Genomic DNA, 24146 nt, shown 5'->3' with positions numbered 1-24146 from the left:
TCACTATCTTTTGATTGATCAATACCAGAATGGGTATAAAAGGACCTTGATTTTATCTGAATGTGACTTTGATTTTGTTGTTGTTGTTGAGAATATCAGCACCTATGTCCCTTCATTAGTCGTTCACAATGCCTAGAACTTTATGGGCAGTAGAATTTAAAAAATGATCATAGAAAAAATGTGGGCTCAATGCTGTGAATCTATACTTCACATGTTATTAGCAGTGTGATAATTTTTTGAGTGATTAGTATCACAGATGCACTGATATAGTTAAGTATACTTTGAATTCCTTGAATTCTCCAGAGGCAAATTTTCAGTGTCAGATACCAACTTTACTCTTTCAAATTATGAAAAATCAGTTAAGCAACCTGACTCTTGATTTTGGCTCAGGTCATGATCTCAGGGTCATGGGATTGAGCCCTGAATTGGGCTCTGTGCTCAGCAGGGGCTCTGCTTGACATTTCTCACACTCTCCCTCTGCCCCTCCCCACACTTGCACATGTGCGCTCTCTCTCTCAAATAAATAAAATAAATCTTTAAAAAAAAAAGAAGAGAAAAGAAAAATGAGGCAGGTTTCCTTTCAAACCAATTCTGTAATGTTAATGTAACAGATCCTTTCATTAATTCTAGGTAGCGATTCTGAAGGTGGGGAGAGGAGGAAGCTAGACCTTAAGGGATAGTTGACGATGTCTAGGGTTTTGTGAGTGTAAGTGTGTGAGCGTCTGCATCTTTGCACACTTGTTTCATGGATATTTTGATACCCTTGGGGAGGGTCATCCTCCACAGGAAGCCACTCTCTCGTGGGAGAGGAAGTGGTGGTGGGGTTAAGGTTGGGAAGTGATCACTCGTAATTGAAGCCCAGAATGGAAACGTGCCGAGAGAGAAAACATAAAGGAAAAGAGATAGAGAGAAATGAAGAGAGAGCCAGCCAGGTTTGGAAGGACAATAATTCCCTCTAAATAGAGAAAGAGCCCCAGGATACTCTCAAATAATGCTGCCTGTTATGTCCATATTTTGACAAATGGGACCGTGTTGTGCTGCCTGTCCAAACAGCCCTGATCTCAGGCCCAGCTCTGGCTGGAGAAATGGAACCCACACAGTAACAACAGGCTTCCTACCACATCGATCGTGTTGATGTTGGAGCAGATTAAAGCAGATGTTTCCTGTCAAACTGTGAATCTCTCCCCAAAGAACACATCAGCATCCTCAATCTCTTCAAGGCACACATAAGACCAGGGGCTGCCATGCAACTGGCTTTCTCCCTAACCTCACTGTTTCATTTGTTAGGTCAGTTATCCCTAAAAAACTTAACGTGCTCTGGAAAACTGTGTTCTTCTCATAAATGGAACAAGGCACATAGTTTTAGAAAAGGAAGAAACTATTAAGAAAACGGTCCCTAAAGCCAGGTAGAGGTAATATCATCTCTGACATGTGGCCGTCATGACCAGCTGACATTCTTGGCTTAAAAATACCTCACATCACTTGTTGAGGGGAGACCCCACAATGTGAGTCCTGAGAAGATCTAGAAATTCCCATGGAAATGGGTCCCGTCAACAAAGGGTGACTCATCAATTAAGGAAAACCCAGCCAGCCACTTGTAAAGAAAATTTGGCTACGCTTCAACAGTGCACCCTTTCCTATTTTAGGAAGTGGAGAACACAGAGTAAACAGAATGTAGGAAATAACTAGCATGTGATATTTGTCAGAATCAGACTATAAATGTCTATTAAGTCTAAGATTCTCAACCAAGACGCCATGAAGCATAGTCTGTGTGAGGTTCACTTCTAGTTGCCAGAGGCGTTCTGACTTAGAGAAAGCATTTCCTTCAACAAACAACTTCATAAACTGAAGATTTAGGGGCGCCTGGGTGGCTCAGTCTGTTAAGTGTTTGACTTGATTTTGGCTCAGGTCATGATCTCCGGGTCCTGGTATAAAGCCCGGCATAGGTTCGGTGCTTAGCAGGGAGCCTGCTTGTCCCTCTCCCTCTGTACCTCCCCTGTGCTCTCTTTGTCTCTCTTGAATAAATAAATAAAATCTTTAAAAAAAAAATAAGAGCTAGAGTAGGGAGGGAAAATTAGGTAGGCTATGTTGTTGTAAGCAATAAAATAGCTAATATTCATTGAATGCTTATTCTCTGCTGCTTGCTTGATGTGTATTTTCTCATCTCAGTTGCACGACAACCTGATGAGGTTAAGTACTCTATTTTTCATTTAACAGATGAGAAAACAGGCACAGGGAGGTTAGATAACTTCCCAATGTTTGCACAGCTAAGTAATGGCAGATCTCACACTTGCACTCAGGTCTCTGTGAATTCAAAGCTCATGCTCTTTTCCACCAACCTGGAGCACTTTCTTGCACACAATGGATCGTTTGCTCTAGAATGTTTTCTCTTTTCCTGGCCTGACTCATTCCTGCTTACCACACTGAACCACACTTTAGTGTGGTTACCACACTTTAACCACAATGGTCAAAGCATTATATTCAGCTTAAAAAAGCAGAGGTAAAGAATAAAATGTGGCCCTGTTCTCAAGGAGGTCCTTCAAGGGCTTCCCCTGAGCAACACTTACAACCTAAGAGAATAAAAATTCGATTACAGCCACAAGTCCTGATCTCAGTCCAGACCAAAGTAAATGCTTTCCTCTCAGCACCCTCATATCCTCTATTACTGCATTCCTCACACTGCATTGTAAGTGTTGCTCAGGATATTGGTCTTTCTCACTAAGTCATAAAATTTTTGGGGGGTAGGCATAAATCCTATTCACTTATAGCACTATCTGACCCAGAGAAGGTATTCCATAAATGCTTACTGATGAGTAAATGAAAAAAATTCACTGACATCAAAGACAATGGCATCTTCAGGGAAACGCCCATAATTCTAGAATGTTCTTTAACGGTGGGCAAATGATTTAAATGAACTAGCAGGTACTGACAGTTGCCTATCCAAAGTCATTCACACTGATTTCTTCATTAACAGAACCATGACTTAATTATTCATTGTCATTGAAGGTGAGGTTAAACACTGTACTGGACAGCTTCATGGAGATGATTTTTTGACTTTTAAAAGACACATAAATAAAATGCAGTCCCTTTTTTTCTGCCAGGCCATATCATATATGAGGCAAATAGCTACAACTGCTGAGTCTTTCCATGAGGAAAGCTCTCCAGGATAAAGACCACACTCAGGGTGCCTGGGTGGCTCAGTCAGTTAGGGGTATGCCTTCAGCTCAGGTCATGATCTCAGGGTACTGGGATCAAGCCCCACACAGGGCTTCCCACTCAGCGAAGAATCTGCTTCTCCCTCTTCCTCTGTTCCTCCCCGCTGCTCGTGCTCTCTCTCTCCCTCTCTCTCCTCTCGAATAAACAAATGAAATCTTAAAAAAAAAAAAAAAAAAAACCACACCCTGAGAAGGACAGAACCTGACTCCTTGCTGACAATGCTAAGGCAGTGAATCAGACCCCCTTGGAATGATGTCAAGAAGTGTAAGATACACTTTTCCCTTATTACTTGAGTCATTTGGAGTTTAGTTTTCTGTTACTTGCAACTAAAAGTCACCTTGCTTCCTTCCTGATCTTTGCGGTCAAATCCTCTCTATAGGTAAGGACTGGTGTCATGTCAGTGGGTTTCTCCAACTATGAGCAGCAATTTGCTTATTTACAAAATGAGGGAAATAATACTTTTCTCACTAGGTTCTGAGTTGCTAGATCTTACATCTTTTCTACGGTGGATAATGCTCCTCTTTTCCTCCTCATCATTAATATCGTCATTGTCATAGTTTATGTCATTCTCTTTAGTCCAGAGAAATAACAAAAAAAGATTTTAGCAAGTCAAATACTAGAGAAAACAGGATTTTATATCTGCACAGACAACAATATTCTACACAGAATGTTTAAAACAATATGTGGAACATAAGGAATAGCACGGAGACATTAAGGGAAGGAAGGGAAAACGGAAGCAGGGGAAATCAGAAACGGAGACGAACCATGAGAGACTATGGACTCCAGGAAACAATCTAAGGGTTTCAGAGTGGAGGGGGCAGGGGGATGGGTTAGCCCAGTGATGGGTATTAAGGAGGGCACGTGTTGTAATGAGCACTGGGTATTATATGAAAATAATGAATCATGGAACACTATGTCAAAAACTAATGATGTACTGTACAGTGACTAATATAATATTTTAAAAAAAGAGAATGCTTAAAACATCATCTAAATGAGGCACCTGGGTGACTCAGTCAGTAAGTGTCTGCCTTCAGCTCAGGTCAGGATCCCAGGGTTCTGGATCAAGTCCCCCATTGAGCTTCCTGTTCAGTGGGGAGCCTGCTCCTCCCTCTCCCTCTGCCCCTCTCCCCAGCTCGTGCTCACACTCTCTCTCTCTCAAATAAATAAATAAATACTCTTTTTTAAAAATATGGGACACCTGGGTGGCTCAGTCAGTTAAGGGTCTGCCTTTTACTCAGGTCATGGTCCCGGGGTCCTGGGATCAAGTCCCGCATCAGCTCCTTGCTCAGCACGGAGCCTGCTTCTCCCTCTGCCTGCTGCTCCTTCTGCTTGTTCTCTCTTTCTCTCTCTGACAAATAAATAACTAAAATCTATAAAAATATAAATATAAATATAAATAAATAAATAAATAATAAACCACCATCTAAACCTATGGCAGAGAATGCTAGATGTCCCTCTACAAACATTTTCTTCCTATTTCTTGATAAGAAAACCCCTGATTTTGAGCCCACACCTTGGCCATTCAGAATGAAGATTCTATTTCCCAGCTTCCCTTGCAGGTAGGCATATAGTTTAAGTTCTGGCCAGTAGGATATAAGCAAAAGTATCAACTCTCTGCTTCTGTGAACTTCTTTGAAAGACAGATGGTACATCTATCTTTGCTCTTCCCTTCACCCTTCTTCTTCATCCTTTGCTCCAATAGCTGCCTAACATGCAAACATGGTGGCTGGAACTCCTACTGTCCTAACACATGAAGGCAGGGGCTATCCCCAAGGGAGGCAGAGCAATGAGCTAGAAGGAACATGGGCCCCTGGAAGCTCCGTAGGGAAGAGCCACTATACCGGCCCTGACCACTTCCTTTCTAGATGGAGCAAGCCAGGCTTTGAAGAGTGCCGAGAATCGGTGGTAAAGTGGGATGTACCTGGGGCGCCTGGGTGGCACAACGGTTAAGCGTCTGCCTTCGGCTCAGGGCGTGATCCCGGCATTATGGGATCGAGCCCCATCAGGCTCCTCTGCTATGAGCCTGCTTCTTCCTCTCCTACTCCCCCTGCTTGTGATCCCTCTCTCACTGGCTGTCTCTATCTCTGTCAAATAAATAAATAAAATCTTTAAAAAAAAAAAAAAAAGAATTTAAAGTGGGATGTACCTGACACTCACATACTTAAAGCTCCTTTTCTGTTTCTTTTTTTCCTATAGCACCTCCATGAGGTCTCTCTCTAGTCAGCCCCACCCAGGCTCAATGTCATGCTGACCCAGAGCCAGCCTCTGTCTCTGAAAGGGGTCCTCATGGAAAGCTGCCTCTACAAATCCAACGGCCTTGTCCAAATCAGCTCTCATTCTCCAATTTCTCCTGGCACCTACCTGCTTTGATAAATTCATGTAAACCAACCCCATTTGGGGAGGGATATCTGCCCTTTCACCTCCCAAGTCTCTCCCTCGTATACCAGAGGAATTAGTTATTGGCTTTGCAGCTAAAAGGACTATAGAGGAGCTTATGACTTTTTAAAAAGTCACTCTAAAAGCAGGAAATGACCATATCAACAATAAATTGAGACTGAATGCTGTTTCAAAAGGAAATAGCTGGTGTTACATTAAGAAAAAAGAAAGCCATTTTTGTGAATCTCTCCTCTGTCCTCTCACCCCCAGGCATGAGCACATCATAGGGCAATTCACCTGGTCATGCTGTTTCTCTTATTTTATTTACCTTTTTAGCTTTCAGCTGAACTACTGAACAGATTGTGAAACGGACAAGCACTTACAATATCCACACAAATCACATTACATGCTCTAATGGGATGTGTAGACAAAGTCAAAATCCTATCATCAGAATTAGTGGTAGAGGAACAAAGCTTGAGCTTTGTATGGGGGTTTAATGGTTTTGGCCAGGATAAGGATAGACACAGGTGTGTTTTAAAAGAAGAGAAAGAAACCCTATGTTTTCTCAGAAAGCCAATTTTTCTAAAGAAATAAGGCTTCCAGGGTCCAATATGTGTTCCAGAGAAGCACTTGATAGAGTAAACAAAGGTCTTCCAATTTGCAACAACTTTAAAGGATGTTAATAAGCTGCCTACAAGAGACTCACTCCAGACCTGAAGACACACACAAACTGAAAGTGAAAGAATGAAAAAAAAGATATTCTGTGTCAACAGAAGTGGAGAAAAAGCCAAGGTTGCAATATTTGTACCAGACAATATTGACTTTAAAACAAAGACTGTCAGAGACTGTCAGAAGAGACAAAGAAGGACACTGCATAATGATAAAAGGACCAATCCAACAAGAGTACGTAACAATTGTAAATATCTATACACTCAACATTGGACCACCTAAATACAGAAAGCAAATATCAAAGGGAGAAATTGAGAGTAAGACAATAGTGGTAGGAGATTTTAACCCCCCATTTACATCAATAGATAGATCATCTATGCAGAAAATCAATAACAAAACAGTGTCTCTGAACGAAACATTATACCAGATGGACTTAACAGATGTATACAGAACATTCCATCCAAAAACAACAAAACACATATTTTTTTTTTCAAGTGCACATGGAAAATTCTCCAGGATAGATCACATGATAGGCTACAAAATACATCGCAGTAAGTTTAAGAAAACTGAAGTCATAATGATATGATTTCATCTTTCTGACCACAATGATATGTAACTAGAAATCAATCATAATGGAAAAACTAGAAAAAATGACACGTGCTGCTAAACAGCCAATGGGTCAATGAAGAAATCAAAGAGGAAATAAAGATGCTAATAAAAAACCAGAGGATCAAAAAGCAATGGGTCTAATCCTGGACACCTAGTTGCAAGTTTCCATATACGTATAAAAAGAGCTAAAGAAAATTAACAATCATTAGGGGCACTTGGCTAGCTCAGTTGGTGGAGCATGGGATTTGATCTTGGGGTCATAAGTTCAAGACCTACGTTGGATGCAGCGATTACTTAAAATCTTGAAAGAAAGAAAGAAAGAAAGAAGGAAAGAAAGAAAGAAAGAAAGAAAGAAAGAAAGAAAGAAAGAAAGAAAATTAGTAATCATTACTTACAAAATAATCTGAAAAATTACCAAATACAGATACTTGAGGTTCAGAGGGCAGTTTTCTAAAAGCTTTGTTGTACCGTGAAGTATGATTAGGCGGTGCTCCTCGCTGTGGGTACGTCACACTTCACGGGGTATAGGATCTAAGTGTAGCCACTGATTAAGTCCTACTTCCTTACTAGAAGAACTGGCGATGAGTCATTAGAATCCACTATTCTTTCTTGAGTTTGTTATCTATAAAACTCCATTATTGTGTTAATAATAGCTAACATTCCTTGAGCTCTTACTGTAGACTGGCACTGTTCTAAGCACTATCCATATATTACCTCATTTAATCCTTAATGCGAGGGGTGCTAGTATACTTTCATTTAGTAGAGGAGACCCTGATCAGGGAACCAGGCAAAGGTCACAGCCAGAGTAGGGGAGTTAGAATTCAAACTTGGATAAGTCTGAATGTAGATGCTAATGAAAGTCTGAAAGTACCACTTTCCATTTTGTGCCTGAGCTCATTTGAGGAAGCTGGCAGGCATACGTGTTTGCACTCCTTAACTTATGTTCTCTCTCTCTCCTTCCTACTCCTAAATATAGGTGGTAGAATCTGTGTAAGACAATCTGTAGGATATGTCATCATCAATGATTTGAAAACACTCTCCAAATCTATCAGTAACATCAGATTAAAGTTATGAATTTCTCTAAATCTAGAAGAATACTTTACACAGAGAATATTTATAAATTTTGTTGACAATGAAGTTTGGCAGAAAAATAAAGGAGGCAGAAGAGAAGATGAAGTACGTCAGTTATATCCAGAACCCAGCAGTGTGCCTGGCATGCAGCACGTACTGAAAGAATGTTGTTTGAAAAATGGCCAAGTGGAAGGTAGGTAAAGAGAGAGGGAGGGGATGAAGGAAGAAAGGAAGGAAAGAGGGAGAGGTCAAGAGAGATGGAGGAAGGGAGGGAGGAAGAAGAAGGGAAGGAAGGAGGAAGGAAGGAAGGAAGGAGGAAGGAAGGAAGGAAGGAAAGAAGGAAGGAAGGATAGAGGATAGAGAGGAGAGGATGGGAAAGAAGGACAGATGAATCCATGATCATACTATACAAGGAGAGGATGGGAAAGAAGGACAAGGATCATAAGCAAGCATCACTATTCTAATTCCAATGCTATGGTCCATTATTGGTAAGCAGGAGAGGATTGGCAGGGCTATGAGGGGTAACAAGAAGGGCACCTTGAGTTCTTAGCCAGGTCCTGGGTTCTCCTTCCAGAACTGCACCCCAATGCCCTCACCTAGCTTCCATCCCTCTGTATCCATTGGGTCCCAAAGTGCTGCAGTTACTACTTCTTTCTGGAAGGAGAAAAGAAAGATCTTGCTTTGGCGAACAACTGTATCCATTCTTGGTCATTTGGTTTGGGAAAGAATGACGTCCTCCCAGCTCCACCTAATAAGGGGGAAACGGCTTAAGACTTTCAGCCTATCCTACCCCTCATGGCCCTGGTGAGTCAATGGGCCAGAGACGGTACAAACCCAAAACAAAATCAAGACTCAAGGAGATGTTTTTGTTGTTTCTTTCTAGAAAAGCTTTGTCTCATAGAAAGAAAGAGAGAGAGGGAGGGAGAGAGGGAGGGAGGGAAAGAAGCGAGGGAGGGATGGGAAGGAAGGAAAGGAAAGGAAAGGAAAGGAAAGGAAAGGAAAGGAAAGGAAAGGAAAGGAAAGGAAAGGAGGGAAAGGAGGGGAAGAAGGGGAAGGGGAAGGAAGGGAAAGAGGGAAGGAAGGGAAAGAACGAAGGAAGGAAGAAACCCTTCATCCTCATAGACAAGATTGTATAAGAGCAAGAAGTCTGGAATCCTACAGATATTTGCTCCCCCAAAGGAAAGCTTGGAGACCCAGAGGCAGGGAGCCTAAGGATGAGAGTGATACCTTCTCAGGCAAAGCTGACAACAATATCCAGGTCAAGTGGACGTATCATTTGAGCTGCTGGAGCGAGGTTCACCTGCGGCCACCTCTATTTAGTTATGTGGGCCAACACATTCCCTTTATTATTTAGGCCCCACTTGGGCTAGTTTTCTCTCATTTGCAGCACAAAGATCCTGACTGATAGAATCACTCTGTGAGTCCTGGATAGAGATCTTGCATTCTTAAATACAAGCACCGACTCAGACTCATTGACATCGAAGAGTTTTCCTGCATGCTAGAATATAAACCACTGATGCAATCAAGGACTCTAAAAGAATTTAGAATTCCAAATGACAAATTTAAACCCCAGGCAGAAACCTGATCAGGGGCAAGATGAATGGATGCTCAGATCTGGATTCCACTCTCACCTGTATAGGGTACAAAGACAGGGGCTGACAAGATTTCTTGTCCTTTTTTTTTTTTTCCTAAGCACAAGTATCTTATACTCAACTCCTGACACACTATTTACTAAAAGAATCCATTATACCTAGTCTGTATATTTTATGTTTCTGGTTATCAGTGTTAGCTGTCTGAGATTAAAAACTCTTAGAGAGAAGGAATTGTATCTGCTTAACCCATTTTATAGAGAATGTAACAGAGAAAAGCCACTGAAACCTGATCAAGGTTTTCTCGTGTGGCCACTGCTGATCTTACGACTCCAAGCAGTTCCTGAGGCAAGGGTTTAAAATTCAAACTTTACCTTGAACTCCAGTCAACATTTTCCTGGAAGTCTTAAGTTGAAGCCAGGGATTGCTTCTTTCAGAGCTTTACTAAACAGTAGTGATGTTCAAGGTTGAAATTTACAAGACATCTTGAGGTTGAAATGAATCATGCTTGTCTGATGTCATCTACCACTTTTTGGGCAACGTACGTTCCCATACACACCCACCTCAACTTGCACCAATGACTTCCACTCAAGATATAATCAGAACACCCTCCGGCTCGCAACAATCAGGATCAGTAAAGAAATTATTAGATTTGGAATTAGACAGTCTGGTACCAGTCTTCACTGTTTCTTTTCTGATGGGCGACCTTGGGCAAATTTCTCAGTCTTTCAACATGATATGTCTCTTCTAAATAAAATGTCAATAATGGTACCTGACAAATACTTCTGATGATTTGGTAAAAACTGAACAAGATACTATAATAGATTGCATGGTAAGTAAAAAAGCATTTATCCTCGTACTCTTTGCTGAGCTAGCAAAACTTTCGGGCAGCTTTCTGATTCACCCTGTGCTTATTTCTTAGATACTATTGTTCCTTTAGCCTGATGGGTAAGGTAAATTGGTGGTGTTTAGCAATCCATTTAAACAGTATTCCAATAGGCCCAACTTAACACTACCCTCTGAAATTGGGGTCTAAAATTCATTTTAAAACTTATTTTTTTTTTGGTTAGAGTTACAAAATCCATTTCAAGATATAAAGCACATACAAAAAGCACATGCATTTTTTCCTCCAAAAGAATCGTCAGGCCTACGATGATTTATCATTATCTGCCTTCATTTAAAATCATTGTTAAGTGCCAAATTTCTCTGGCAGCTTGGCAAAGTATATGGCCCAGAATAAAGCTGGGTTGTCCTATCTTCCTTATATCTTTTATGCCAATAAATTTGACTAATGACCATGAAATCTTAGAACCTTCAACTCTAAATGTAAGTTGAGTTTTTTCCAAAGAAGACAAGAATCGTGGGTAGTATATTGATATTTTGGCTCACCACAGAGAGAAAAGCGGCAGACAGAGATTCCAAAGGCCACTCGAGTCACCTGAACCTGGCCGGTCTATTAAATGCCAGCCTTGATGCTGAGAACGAGAGTTAATTTCTGACCCCAATCATAAAGGAAGACCCAAGAAAGGCACTTTGTTTTGTTTTTAAATAAATAGGATTTGATCATTTTTATCAATTTTATCGAGGTAAAATTTACCTAAAATAAAATTCATCAATTGTACCGTTCCAAGAGTCTTGACATACACATACTTGTATAATGATATATGTATAACTACCGCCATAATTAAGATAAATAGTTACTTCATGCCTCTTTGTAGAAATGAATGGGACAAAGGGCACCTGGGTGGCTCAGTCAGTTAAGTACCCGATTCCTGATTTTGGCTCACAGGTCATGATCTCAGGATTCTGGGACTGAGCCCCGTGTCTGACTCCACAGTCAGGGAGACTGCTTCTCCCTCTCTCTCTGCCCCTCCCCGCTGCTCACGTTCTCTCACGCTCGCACGCTCTCTCTCCAATAAATAAATAAAATCTTAAAAAAAAAAAATCCCTGCTTAAAATGGTCTTTAATTCCCAATCACCCAGGGTGGTTTTAAGGGGCTTTTTTCTGTACTAGCTGGGTCCACCAATGGTCAAAGTGAACTGCCAAAGCCAAATGAGAGCCAAAAAGGGGAAGGGCTGAGGATAAGATGCTGGACATCCTTGGCAATGACCATGCCTTTCGAGGGATGAAGCCAAAGAATGGCAAAGAGTCCTTGCAAATGTAGCAGGCCAGAGAGAGCCGACTTCTAAAAATGGCTTGTCTTTCAGTTCACGCAGGAGAGTGATGATGACTACATATTTTGGAACTCAGGTCACTTAATGCTTATACAAAATTGTTTTTCTGACCAATCTAATAGCAATACCTGAAGATGGCTCTGAACAACTGAACAAAAGACAGTTTATCCAACCTCTCCAGAGCTCTTGAAGCTTCTAGTCTCAAAATGCTGACAATTTGTTCCTTTCCCATTAGCCAATTAATTCATAAATGTCCTCTACTAAATGTACACATTATCATGTGTTTATCAGACATCAACTCTTAGAAACACCAAGTAATAGGCTTCAATCATTGTTTGCCTCCTTTCCAGTAAGTGAACACAAAAACCATACAGGAAGGTAATACAAGGCATCCTCTAAATGTCCTAGGAAAAATTCCATTCCTCATCCTACTCACTAGGGCAAGAAATAAATAATCCTGAGCCTAAGTTCAGTTTAATTATTAAGTAGGAAATAACTGCTATGTGGTTGCTTCCTTTTATCTCACCTTGATGAAGTTGTAATCAATACCCCTATATCATTACTAAAAATCTGACCCACTACAAATTTACTTAAATGTAAGTGAAAACCATAAATCAGGGACAGTTTTATTATAGTCAAAGAAGACTGTGTAATTATACATCATTTATTTTGTTCTTATCATTCAGATATACCTTCCCATGCCACCAGGTGATAGCACCAACAAGTCTACTTTGTAAAAAAGTCAAAAGAAGTGTGTTGGTAGCTCACAGTACTTAACTTTGAGAATTCTGTGATTAGATCTGTGGAGTTCTAGTTATTTTTGTCTTCCAAACAAAAGGTATCCAAAAGGGAAAAAAATCTCATTCATTTAAGAAGTGCTTATTGAGAACTATTCTGTGTCAGGCACTGGATAAAAACTTTCCCTTCCACAGGGTGCACTGTGTTTTCAATGCCTGTGACATTTGTGATAAAGTGATCTATGAAAAACAAGTTCTATAAGGTGCTTTGGGGTGGAGAGAACACAACACCAAAGGAGGACTTACTAAGAAGGTGATGCTTGACTCAAGCCTTGAAAAATAAGGAAGGACAACGTGGGATGCGGTGGGGGCAAAGGGGACACATTTCAAAGAAAGACAGCTTGTGCAAAAGCCCAGCAGTGTGAGAGGCCAACAAATTTGGGGAATTGTAAGCAGAATACAACACAAATAGGGGGCAGAGTAAAAAACGTAGGCAGGAGTGAGATGTTCCCAATCAGGAAATTATGCATGCTTTAGAATCCAGACATGAGATCTCATTGTGCAGGTATTTGACACTAACAAGAGATTTTAAACAAGGGAGGAAGAAGTATGGCTTTCTGCTTGGGGTGGTCCAGAATATGAATGAATAAGAGGAGGTCTGGAGGCTGGGAGACTATTGCAATAGTTCAAGCAAAAGATTATGAGAACCTGAACTAGGAAAATAAAAGTAGGGATGTGGAAGAAAGAATGGTTCAGGAAATATTTAAGTGGCTTTTCTGACAGAACTCAGTGACTAACAGTAATAAGGAAGAAGTTAAAGTCTAGGATTATTCCAAGGTTTAAATTTAGGTGATATAGGTGATTCACCCAGATAGTATACATAAAAAAGAAGATCGATTTTCAAGGAAAATCCGAAAAGTTGCTATTTACACATATTAAATTTGAGTTGCCCACACAGAGCTGTCTATTGACAGCAATCTGGATATAGAGCTCAGCAGTAAAATTTTGTGTGAAGAAAAAAGTGACAATTAGAAGTGCTTGAAATTGACAAGGCTCTAACACCTAAAATACGTAATGATCTCCTATAAATCCATAAAAAAGAGGAACCCAAAATATAAAAATGAGCAAAGCACAGGAACAGGCAATTAATAAAAAGAAAACCCCCAAATCTCTTAAGCATGTGAAGAAATGCTCAAACTCATAGTAATATGAATATGAAAAATTTAAACAGCACTAGGAAATTGGACTGTAGGGTAGAAGGGGGAAAACAAAGAATAACCAGCATAACTAGCACACTGGCCAATCTTTTTAGTAATCTCTGCTTGCTTAACTCCCAGTCTCATCCTCTCCCCTCTTTTTTAGACCTCAGGCACAGAGCTGAATTAATCATTATTCATCCTTGAACAATTTTTTTTTATGATTTGTCCAATGGAAGACCCATTTCATTCCATAGCCATCTCTGCCCTACTCTCTTCCTTTGGAGGCTACACTCCTGCTTCCAGTTGGGTTTGATAAAAAGGAGGCATCAGCAGGAGATTGGAGGGTGAAAAAAAGAGAGAAGTTGGGGTATTTATACCTCCCTGACAAATTCAGATCCTGACAGCCCACCTTCCACAACTCCAGACCTCACTAGGCTATGGTCACCCTAATCCCTCCCCTCTTTGACCCTTCAGTACTGGAGGAACTAACAACTTTCTACCATTCTGAGTCCTAGGGTGCCTCTCCATCTCTTCTTGATTTTTTTGCTTTCCTTAACTTTGTCCATACTTCTGTATTAAGTTATTAAGCTACTATTATTAAATTCTCTTTAGTAAACCCTTTTTGAGGGCACCATCTCTTTTCTGCCTTTACCCTGACTAAATCAGCTATGGAGAGTTTCAGAGGAAGAACTCCTATGATAAAGGGCTTTTTTCCCTTTTTTTTTCTTTCATTTTCATATAGGATACACTTGAACATATTTATCTGCTGATGCAAAATAATTCCCATCATTCTGTAGCAGAAACAATGTATGGGAGACTAAGTAATTAGATATTAGCTCAGATCACTATCTCTCCCATTACTCTGATCCATCATGACTGATCTTAAAGACAAAACAGCACAGATCCAAAGGATGCAGTAAAAACCGAGGTCGTTGCAGATCAGTAGATACTTGCATACTTATAGGATTAACACTGTCTAGATTCCAACAACCAGCTGAATATATTCAAGATAAAACTACACTACATATTTCAGATTGGGGATTGGCAACAAAGAGCTGTAGACTATATTCTGAAAAATAAGCATTTTCACACGTATCATGGGCTATTTCTTTTTTTTTTTTAAGATTTTATTTATTTCGTTGATAGGGAAAGAGACAGCCAGCGAGAGAGGGAACACAAGCAGGGGGAGTGGGAGAGGAAGAAGCAGGCTCCCAGTGGAGCAGAGAGCCCGATGTGGGGCTCGATCCCAGAATGCTGGGATCATGACCTAAGCCAAAGACAGACGCTTAACAATTGAGCCACCCAGGCGCCCCATCATGGGCTACTTCTAATCCCAGCATCATAGCGGGGTCCAGTTGCATGTTTCTGATCTTTATTCCTACCCAGAACCTCCTCGGGGAGTCCTCGCCTGACTATGCCATCTAAGGAACATGCTCCAAACCTGACAATTTACTGCACTAAGTTCATTTCCTATGAGCACATGTTAAAATTTGTATCTATATTTTCTCTTTACTTCTTATTATTTGTCTTCTCCATCAGACTGTAAGTTCCCCCAAGGCAAGAGACCACGTCTAGGATGTAAAAGGCCCTTAATAAATATTCTTGAATGAGTAAATGGTGAACAACAGGTGACACAAATAGCCAATAAAAGGTAGAAAAGAATTAATTCCTTTCACCACCACATTTATGGGTGGTGGGCCTTCCATGGCCTCCCTTGCAGTCAAAACATACTTTTCGGATCTAGATCCCTTGCAGTGTCCTCAAGGATGCTGCTAGCGTTGTGTGAGGCTGTAAATATCTCTAATGAGAAGGGCTCAAGTCTGCGTGTGTTTGCCTTGTTTTGCATAGCACTCGGCGCACTCCCAAGCACAGATGGGCTCTTCATAAATATTATTGAAGGATGATGACACAGAGGATTATTTAATACTTCTGCACGGGGTGGAGACAGACCTTGGGCCACAAATATACTTCGAATAAGCTTTACTTCTCAAATCATTTGAACCAAAATGATTTCAGCCACAGACTCATCTGCAACTACAAATCAGACACATTCAGAATGACAAAGCTTCAAAAGAATGCCATTGTCAAGGCTGAAACTGCATTATTCTGGGGTAAATGGAGTCCTTGTTTCAGTGACACTGTAAGAGTAGAAATTAAAGACACTTAAAGTCTTCCCTCGGGAAACAACGATTCTCTGTGAACAATGAAATTTTGCCTGAATAATTCATCAGTTTCAAGGGTGCAGGTCCCCCTGATTCTGGAATCCCAAGAGTTTAGGCAAGTGTGCCATTTAATGTGTCTCAACTACTCAGTTGTCATTCTTCTAGGTCCTGGCACTTTCCGGCACATTCCAATGATTTTATTCATTTAAAAACAAACAAACAAAAACCTATCCCGTAAACCATGGTCAAGATAAGACTCTGAAGCTGTGTTTATTTTACCTAAGAAGAAAGAAGCTCATAAAGTGTCCATCATGAGAATCCACCTGGGAGCTACACAACAGATCAAATACCCAAAACAAATCACCACGTCAGAGCCCCACAGGATTCTGGATCCCAACCAGCAAGCATGAATAATCCTTTTAAATGGTCACTTACATATCAGAACAGGCCCTTTGTGAAATTTCTAAGCAAGGCCTCTGATTTCCGACCGAAACAGAGTTTTATTGGGAGGGAGGGGACAAAATGAAATCAAGAACCGCCAGGAAATGTCCATCTGGGAGAAAAGAGGACAAATGGTTTTTGTTGTCAGAGTGAAACCTGCCTCTCCTGGCCAGGGTTTGGAAAGTTGCTGGCTATCCCCCAGGAGAGTTGGGCAATATTCTCAACTACTTTCTCAGGGACCGTCTGGATCCAGTGGTAGTTACTGCGCAGATGCAATTGTAAACTGGAAGACCTAGTTCCAAATCCTGGGTCACTTTCTGATTAGCTGTGTAACCTTATACAAGTCACTTAACCTCTCTGATACTTGGTTCAACATCTTGAAGATAGTGAGTCATGCCTCCCCAATTACCCACCAAATTTGTGCAAAGATAAGTGAAATCAAATGTGCACAAGATCTTTCTAAATTATAAAATTCTGTATAAGTGAAAGGTGTTATTATTAAATATGCTCCCATAATATTAAGTAACCTACATACCAGCCAGGATCCTGTAGGATCCAACCAGGACCCTGAGTCCTCAATGTCTAAAGATGGTTCCATTTTTGCCTTGTTCTCCACAGTTTTACTGAATCCTTTTTTTTTTTCTTTTTTAATGGAAGGAGAAAAGCAAAGGCAAATGGAAAAAACTGTGGCACTGAGGTTGGATTATATCATGAGCTTGATATCAATATCCCCTGAGGGAGAGAAGTAAAGTGGGGGGCATCCAGAAGATTCTTCCTGGTGGAAGAATCCAAGGTCAAGCTACAAAAAGCAGTTGTATTTCTAATTGCTAGCAGCAAACAACGGGAAAATTAAACTTATAAAACTGTTCTGCTTATAACAGCATCAGAAACAGAGAAAATACTCTGAAATAAATTTAACAAAAATTGTGTGAGACCTCTACAGTAAACCACAAAACATACATAAGAGAAATTAAACTACAAAGTATGTAAGAGAAAGTAAAGTAAAATGGAGAGATAAACCACGCTCGTGAACTGGAGATCTCAATATTATTATTATGCAATTCTTCCCAAATTAGTCTATAGGTTTTACCCAATCCCAATCAAAACTGTAGCAATCGGTAGACATTGACAAGTTGATTCTAAAATGTATATAGAAATACAAAAGAGGGGCGCCTGGGTGGCTCATTCGTTAAGCGTCTGCCTTCGGCTCAGGGCGTGATCCCAGAGTCCTGGGATCGAGCCCCACATCAGGCTCCTCCACTGAGCCTGCTTCTTCCTCTCCCACTCCCCCTGCCTGTGTTCCCTCTCTTGCTGGCTGTCTCTCTCTCTGTCAAATAAATAAATAAAGTCTTAAAAAAAAGAAAAGAAAAGAAATACAAAAGAACTAGGATGTAACATTTTTTTAATTTGGCCAAGAAGAAAAAAACACTCAGGGGAGTCACTTGATTTCAATACTTACTTTAAAAGTTTAATAATCAAGACAGTGTAATATTGGCATAAGGATAGGCAAAATGATCAATGAGAGAAAATAGGGAATCCTGAAATAGACCCAAACAGATATGGTCAACTTATTTCTAACAAAGGCAACAAGGGGAAAGAAAACTCTTTTCAATGAACAAGGTTGGAACAACTGGATATAGGGGAGAAGTAAACCTTGACCCCTGCCTTCCACCACACACAAAAATTAATTCAAAATCATCATAGACTGAAATGTGAAAATTAAAACTACAACAATCCTAGAAAAAAAAACATAAGGAAAACATCTTTCTGACTTTTGGGCAAACAGAGACTTCTTGCAGAGGACAAAAAGTATATATTAACTATATAATAAAATATTAATAAACTAAACTTCATCAAAATGTAAAAGTTCTGCTCATCAAAAGGCACCACGCACAATATGAAAAGGCAAGCAACAGGCAGGGAGAGAATACTTGCAATACATATATCTGACAAAAGACATTATCCAGAATATATATAGAACTTCTATAAATCAATAACAAAAGACAACCTAATTTTTTAATTGAGCAAATGCATATGAACAGATACATAACAAAAAAAGTTACACAAATGGACAATAAGCTTATGAAAATGAGCTCAACATCACCAGTTATTACGATGATGCAAACCTAAGCCAAAAGAAAAGTGAAAATTTCAAAGCACACAAGGCTCACTTGGCAGGAGACTCGCAGGATATAAATGTGCATTTGGGACTTTTGTTTTAAGGACTGCAGTATCTTTTTTACTTTGAGGCCCATGCAAAAGGCTTTTCCCCTCATCCTCATCAAAATGGAACCACAAACAGCCAGCCACTGCTAGGAATAGATACCAAAGACTCAAGGAGACTCAGAGTGAGGTCCAAGAGATGCTTCTCCACCCCACCCCATCAGATCTTGCTTTTAGTTTCCCTATTCTATAAGATCCGCTTCTCAGCAAGCTGATGACACCCCAGGGTCTTGACCCTGACTGCTCTTGGAATCAAAGTACACAGAGATTCCCAGGCTATAAGCAATGTGGGACTGGTTTCTCTAGAGAATACGGAACCACATAATGATTAGCCTGTGTCCACATCGTCCCTTCAACTCAGCAAGGGTCAACACCCAAATGCCACTCACACTATAGGGAGAGTCAGGTCAGCAAAAGCAGCTGAATGTCAAATCGATGCCAAGTGAATTTGAGTGCAAGCATGCCAAAGGATGGGCTCGATTTGCTAAAAATGGTAAGAAGCTTGAAATGGAACTCCTGTTTCAGCCTCAGTCCCTGAGAATCTTCAGAAGAAAGATAAAGTTCCCATTTAAAAGGAAAAAAAACCATTAAGACCAATTAAATCTATGTGAGGCGGAGGGAGGAATCCACATGGCTGGAGGAGCAACACCCCGAGTTATAGAGGCCAAGGGTTGGGGAGCAGGCCTGGGGAGCCCAGAAGAGCTCATTAGGACTCCTGAGTTGTTGGCTGAGAGCAGAGGTTCTCGGGGGGCAACAGAGAAGTGTGCACTCTCTAGTCTGGCTGCCTGGACCATCTGCCCCATCTTCTCTCGCTTCTCTCGCTCCTGCCTGGACAACTTCTCATTTGTCTTCTCTCCTGAGGCCTGGAACAGAATGGCCCTGGAGCCCATGCCCTGCTCCACTGCTTGAGGGGTTTCATTTGCACCCTGCCCCCAGAAGAAGCCCTGGCCAGTGGTCAGCCCACTAGCCCACAGGCAGGGGAAAAGAGGAATGGATCCCTCATCCTGCCCTCTCATTCTTCCCACTGACGCTCCACTCCCTGGGGTGGTGACTGTGCTGTGGGCCCCTCTCCTCATCCTTGTCCAGCCTCATCTCCTTGCTTCTGAGGATGGGACCAAGGGCAACATGAAGCATGGGGGAGGACTTGAGTTAGAGGGCATGACCAAGGTAGGCTCACCTGGGGAGCTGTCACCTGGAGGCCTGGGCGGCCAGGAGTGTCACGTCAGCACTTGAAACTCAGAGTAAGCCCTGCAGCTTCCTCGGAGGCCCTTGTCCCCTCTCTGGGCTTACAGTACCAACACCCCATGTGAGGTAATATCGCAGAGTCATTAAGACCATGCACTCTGGGGGTGCGGGGGCGGGGGGCTCAGTCGATTAAGCGTCTGACTCTTGACTTCAGCTGATGTCATGATCTCAGAGTTGTGAGATCGAGCTCCACGTTGGGCTCTGCACTGAGTGCGGAGCCCACTTAAGAGTCTCTGTCTCCCTCTGCCCCTACCCTCGCTCTCTCTCTCTTTTGCTCTCTCCCCCTCTCTCTAGAAAAGAAAAAGAAAAAAAAACCATGCACTCTGGAACTGGAGTGGCTTGGTTAGAATCCCAGTTCCACCCTTGCTAGGCCCTGATCTTGACCAAGTTATTTAACTTCCCTGTACTTCAGTTCCTTCATCTGTAAAATGGGCCACCTCACAGGGTGGTTATGATGACTACCGAGTTTATGGAAGGTGCTTACAGCCATGCCTGGCACAGAGTTAGAAAATCAAAATCAGTAAGGAAAGGGTACGCTCACAAAAATAGACACATAGATCAATGGAACAGAATAAGAAAGAGCTCAGAAATAAATCCATGCCTATATACTCAGTTAATCTATGACAAAGGAGGCAAGAATATACAATGGGGAAGACAGTCTCTTCAATAAATGGTGTTGGGAAAACTGGAAAGTTACATGCAAAAGAATGGAATTGGACCACTTTCTTACGCCATGCACAGAAATAAACTCAAAATGAATTAAAATCCTAAATGTGAGACATGAAACCATAAAACTCCTAGAAGAAAGCATAGGCAATAATCTCTAGGATGTCGGCCACAGAAACACTTTCCTAGATATGACCCCTCAGGAAAGAGAAACAAAAGCAAAAAAACAAAAAAAAACAAAAACAAAAAACCCTCTTGCACAGTGAAGGAAACCACTGACAAAACGAAAAGACAACCTACTGAATGGGAATAGGTATTTGCAAATGAGATAGCCAATAAGGGGTTAATATTTAAAATCTATAAAAAACATATTCAACTGAACTTCATAAAAACACAAATTAACCATTTAAAAGTGGGCAGAGGATCTGAATAGATATTTTTCCAAAGAAGACATCCAGATGGCAACACACACATGAAAAGACGCACAACCTCACTCATCCTCAGGGAAACGCAAATCAAAACTACATGAGCTATCACCTCATCCCTCCCGGGATGGCTAGAAGAAAAAGATAAGAAATAACAAGTGTTGGCGAGAATGTGGAGAAAAAGGAGCCCTTGGGCACTGTTGTCGGGGATGGAAATTCATACAGCCACTGTGGAAAACAGTATGGAGGGCCCTCAAAAAACTAAAAATACAATTTTTCTATGATTCAGTAATTCTACTACTGTGCGTTTACTCAAAGAAAATGAAAATACTAATTTGAAAAGATATATGCACCTCAATGTTCACTGCAGCATTATTTACAACAGCCGAGATATGGAAACAACCCGTGTCCATTCGCGCGTGAATGGACAAAGAAGAAGTGGTATCCGTATAAGCGGAATATTACTCAGCTATTAAGTACAATATGATATAATGCTAAGTGAAATAAGTCAAAGAAAAACAAATACCATATGATTTCACTCGTATGTGGAATTTAAGAAACAAAACAAAAACAAGAGACAGACAAAAAACCAGACTCTTAAGAACAGAGAACACGCTGATGGTCACCAGAGGGGAGGTGGGTGGGGGGATGGGTGAAACAGGTGAAGGGGATCGAGAGCACACTCGTTGTGACGAGTACTGAGTAATGTATACAATTGTTAATGCATATTGTACCCCTGAAACTAACAGTCTATGTTAATTTTGCTTCAATTTTTAAAAACGGAAATAATATTTTGCACTCACTGGAATTGCTAAAATAAAAAAGACTGGCAAAAAAGAATGAGGCCTAGAGAACCCATGTCTCTCAAATTCCCGCAGCTAAGCAATGGCAGAACCAAGAATCAAGTTCAGGCCACCCGATTCTTCATGCACCTGCCAAGTGCACTGTACATGCCTGTAGGTTCCCATACTTCCCCCAATTCCCACTGGAGGAGGGAAGAATGAGTGACAGCTAAGGGGACACTGACGTCAGAAACCTACTATGAAGTTCTTCACGGCGACATCCTTGCTTACCTGTCCAGGGCTGTGCTGGTGGGCATACTCCTCCCAAACCCTCGAACCCCCGTCTGACGGAAATATGGAATGCAAGAGAGGTTGGCAGCAATGATGGCCAGGGAGTCAGAAGGGCTCACAAAGAAGCCATTTCGGCCTAGGATCATGTAACGGTCCTGACAGAAGGAATGTGTGAAAAGGATCAGACAGAGGCATCTGCAGCTGGCACCCCATTCCCACAATCACCCCAAGATATTCTTCCCACCACCCAAATTTAAACAACCTAAAACAACTTGAATGAAGTCAAGGAGGACATGAGAAACCTTCTTTTAAATTCCTGAGTATTGTAGGGTCCAGGACCTTGACACAGTCAGAAATGTGTCCCACCTGTTGAAATGTGGATGACTGCCTCAAGCTTCAGTAGCCTCCACATACTTATCTCACACTATCCCCAAAATATAATGGAGAACAAGAATTATTGCCAAAATACCTAGTTCCTTAACATTGCGGTTTTAACAAAACCAACCCCAAATAAAGATCTAGTGCATGGATATTTTTTAAAAGAAATAACCTTTTTATAACATAATGCTACCCTGGAACTAAGAAAAGTAAAAGTTATTTAATTGCAATACGGAAGAGCCATTAAAAGGAAGAGCAGACGCAGAACCAGTTAGGGTTCAAATCCCCCATACGTATCAGCCAGCCCCATGAATTCTCTCGCTTCCAATGCTTGGCTTATTTTACGGTAAAGGAGTCAGCAGGCAGGAACATTTCCTACTTACCCCATCAGCATCAAATGCAGCTCCAAATCCATATTCTCCTCCTTTCATAGCTTCTAGAAGGGTTGTTGCGTATGTCAGGTTTGGGTCAGGATGCTGCCCTCCAAAATCTTCCAAGGGGACACAGTTTATTGCAGAGTTGGCTGGAGCCCCCAGCTCATCACACAGGACTTTTCTCACGTAGGGTCCCATGACTAAAAAGAGATAAGCAGCAGTATGAAATCTTTGCAGAAACCCCCAAGAGTGTTCTGTTTTGGTTAGAACAAGAAAGGTCATTTAATAGCACAGGGAAAGAAAATTCTACAAGCTTTGTCAAGACACAACACAGAGTAATACTTATTTCAACTGCTATTCATTGAGTACCTACCATGTGCCAACTGCTGTGTTGGGCATTTGTTGTATCCAATAACCAGTTACACAAAACTTTTCTCCAGAACTTTTCTAATATGTTGCCAGAAAGAAATCAACTACTTAATAATGATCCATTGTGTGTTCCTTTTTATGTATTTAAAAACATCAGCTAAATCTATGCAAAAGCACTAAAGACTCTAGCAATGTTCTTTGTCTCTGCAATCATTTTAAGTTTGCCAAGTATATAACTGGACACTGTAAACCACTGAAGCATATAAAACTAAGCATATTTTACAAAATAAATGGTAAGGAATTGTACTTTCCCGTTCAACACACATTTATGGAGCACCTAACATGGAATTCCTATGTTAGGAATAGAAACACCATATTCAGTGCACCATGCAATACGTGCCCTCCTTACTACCTATCATGTTATATGCAACTAATGAATCATCGAACTTTACATCAAAAACCAGGGATGTACTGTATGGTGACTAACATCATAAAAAAATATTATAATATAAAAAAATAAAATTAAATAAAATTAAAAAAAAAGAAACACCATATTCAAGGGATGCAAATCACAGTTTCTACCTTACTGGGCTCTTAATCCAGTAGTGGGAGTGATTGCAGTGGTAAGACCAGTGCTATGCAATGGATTTTTATGAAATAATTAGATCCAATGGCTTATGAGAAGAAACACCCACAGGTAAAGTTTCAAGAAGGAGGTAGCATTTCTGGAGGGACTCGAAGAAAGAATATAAATTTGACAGAGATGGGGAATGAGCATGCCAATCAAATGGAAAGGACATTATGAATGAGGGAATGGAGCCTGAGGCAGAACATACAGCACATTTGGGGACCAGCATGTAATCCTGTTGACTGAAATATATGTAAAGCATTGTTTTCCATTTAATTTCCACTAATACAACACGACCTTCAAAGAATAAACATCTTTTGGTTTTGCCTGTCCAGCACGTGTTTCCCCTTCCTCTAGCTGTAATATTATGGGTTTCCTTTGGAGAATAAATCCTTTCCCCATCTTAGTTCTTACAAGCTGGAAATGGCTAAATCCCACTTCCCCCAAGGTTGAGAAGGTGACCTAGGTCTGCCCAATGTCCTCCAGCCCTCGCCTGAGTAATTGATTCAGAGATGGATATA

At 41.0% G+C, this 24146-nt stretch overlaps 1 protein-coding gene across 1 annotated transcript in view; it reads right to left on the bottom strand.

The window, feature by feature from the left end:
• PGM5 (phosphoglucomutase 5) overlaps window positions 1-24146 on the bottom strand; it is a 188368-nt gene that overhangs the window by 122671 nt on the left and 41551 nt on the right. Inside the window, exons 5-6 of the mRNA XM_034646746.1 lie at window positions 22638-22828; window positions 21877-22031 (exon numbers count right to left, since the gene is read on the bottom strand). Of these exons, the coding sequence (XP_034502637.1) occupies window positions 21877-22031; window positions 22638-22828 (346 nt within the window). The remainder of the gene's footprint in view (window positions 1-21876; window positions 22032-22637; window positions 22829-24146) is intronic.

The sequence above is a fragment of the Ailuropoda melanoleuca genome, chromosome 17 (genome assembly GCF_002007445.2).
Source record: "Ailuropoda melanoleuca isolate Jingjing chromosome 17, ASM200744v2, whole genome shotgun sequence".
Classification (NCBI taxonomy): Eukaryota; Metazoa; Chordata; class Mammalia; order Carnivora; family Ursidae; genus Ailuropoda; species Ailuropoda melanoleuca.
This window is presented reverse-complemented; position numbering and strand designations above follow the sequence as displayed.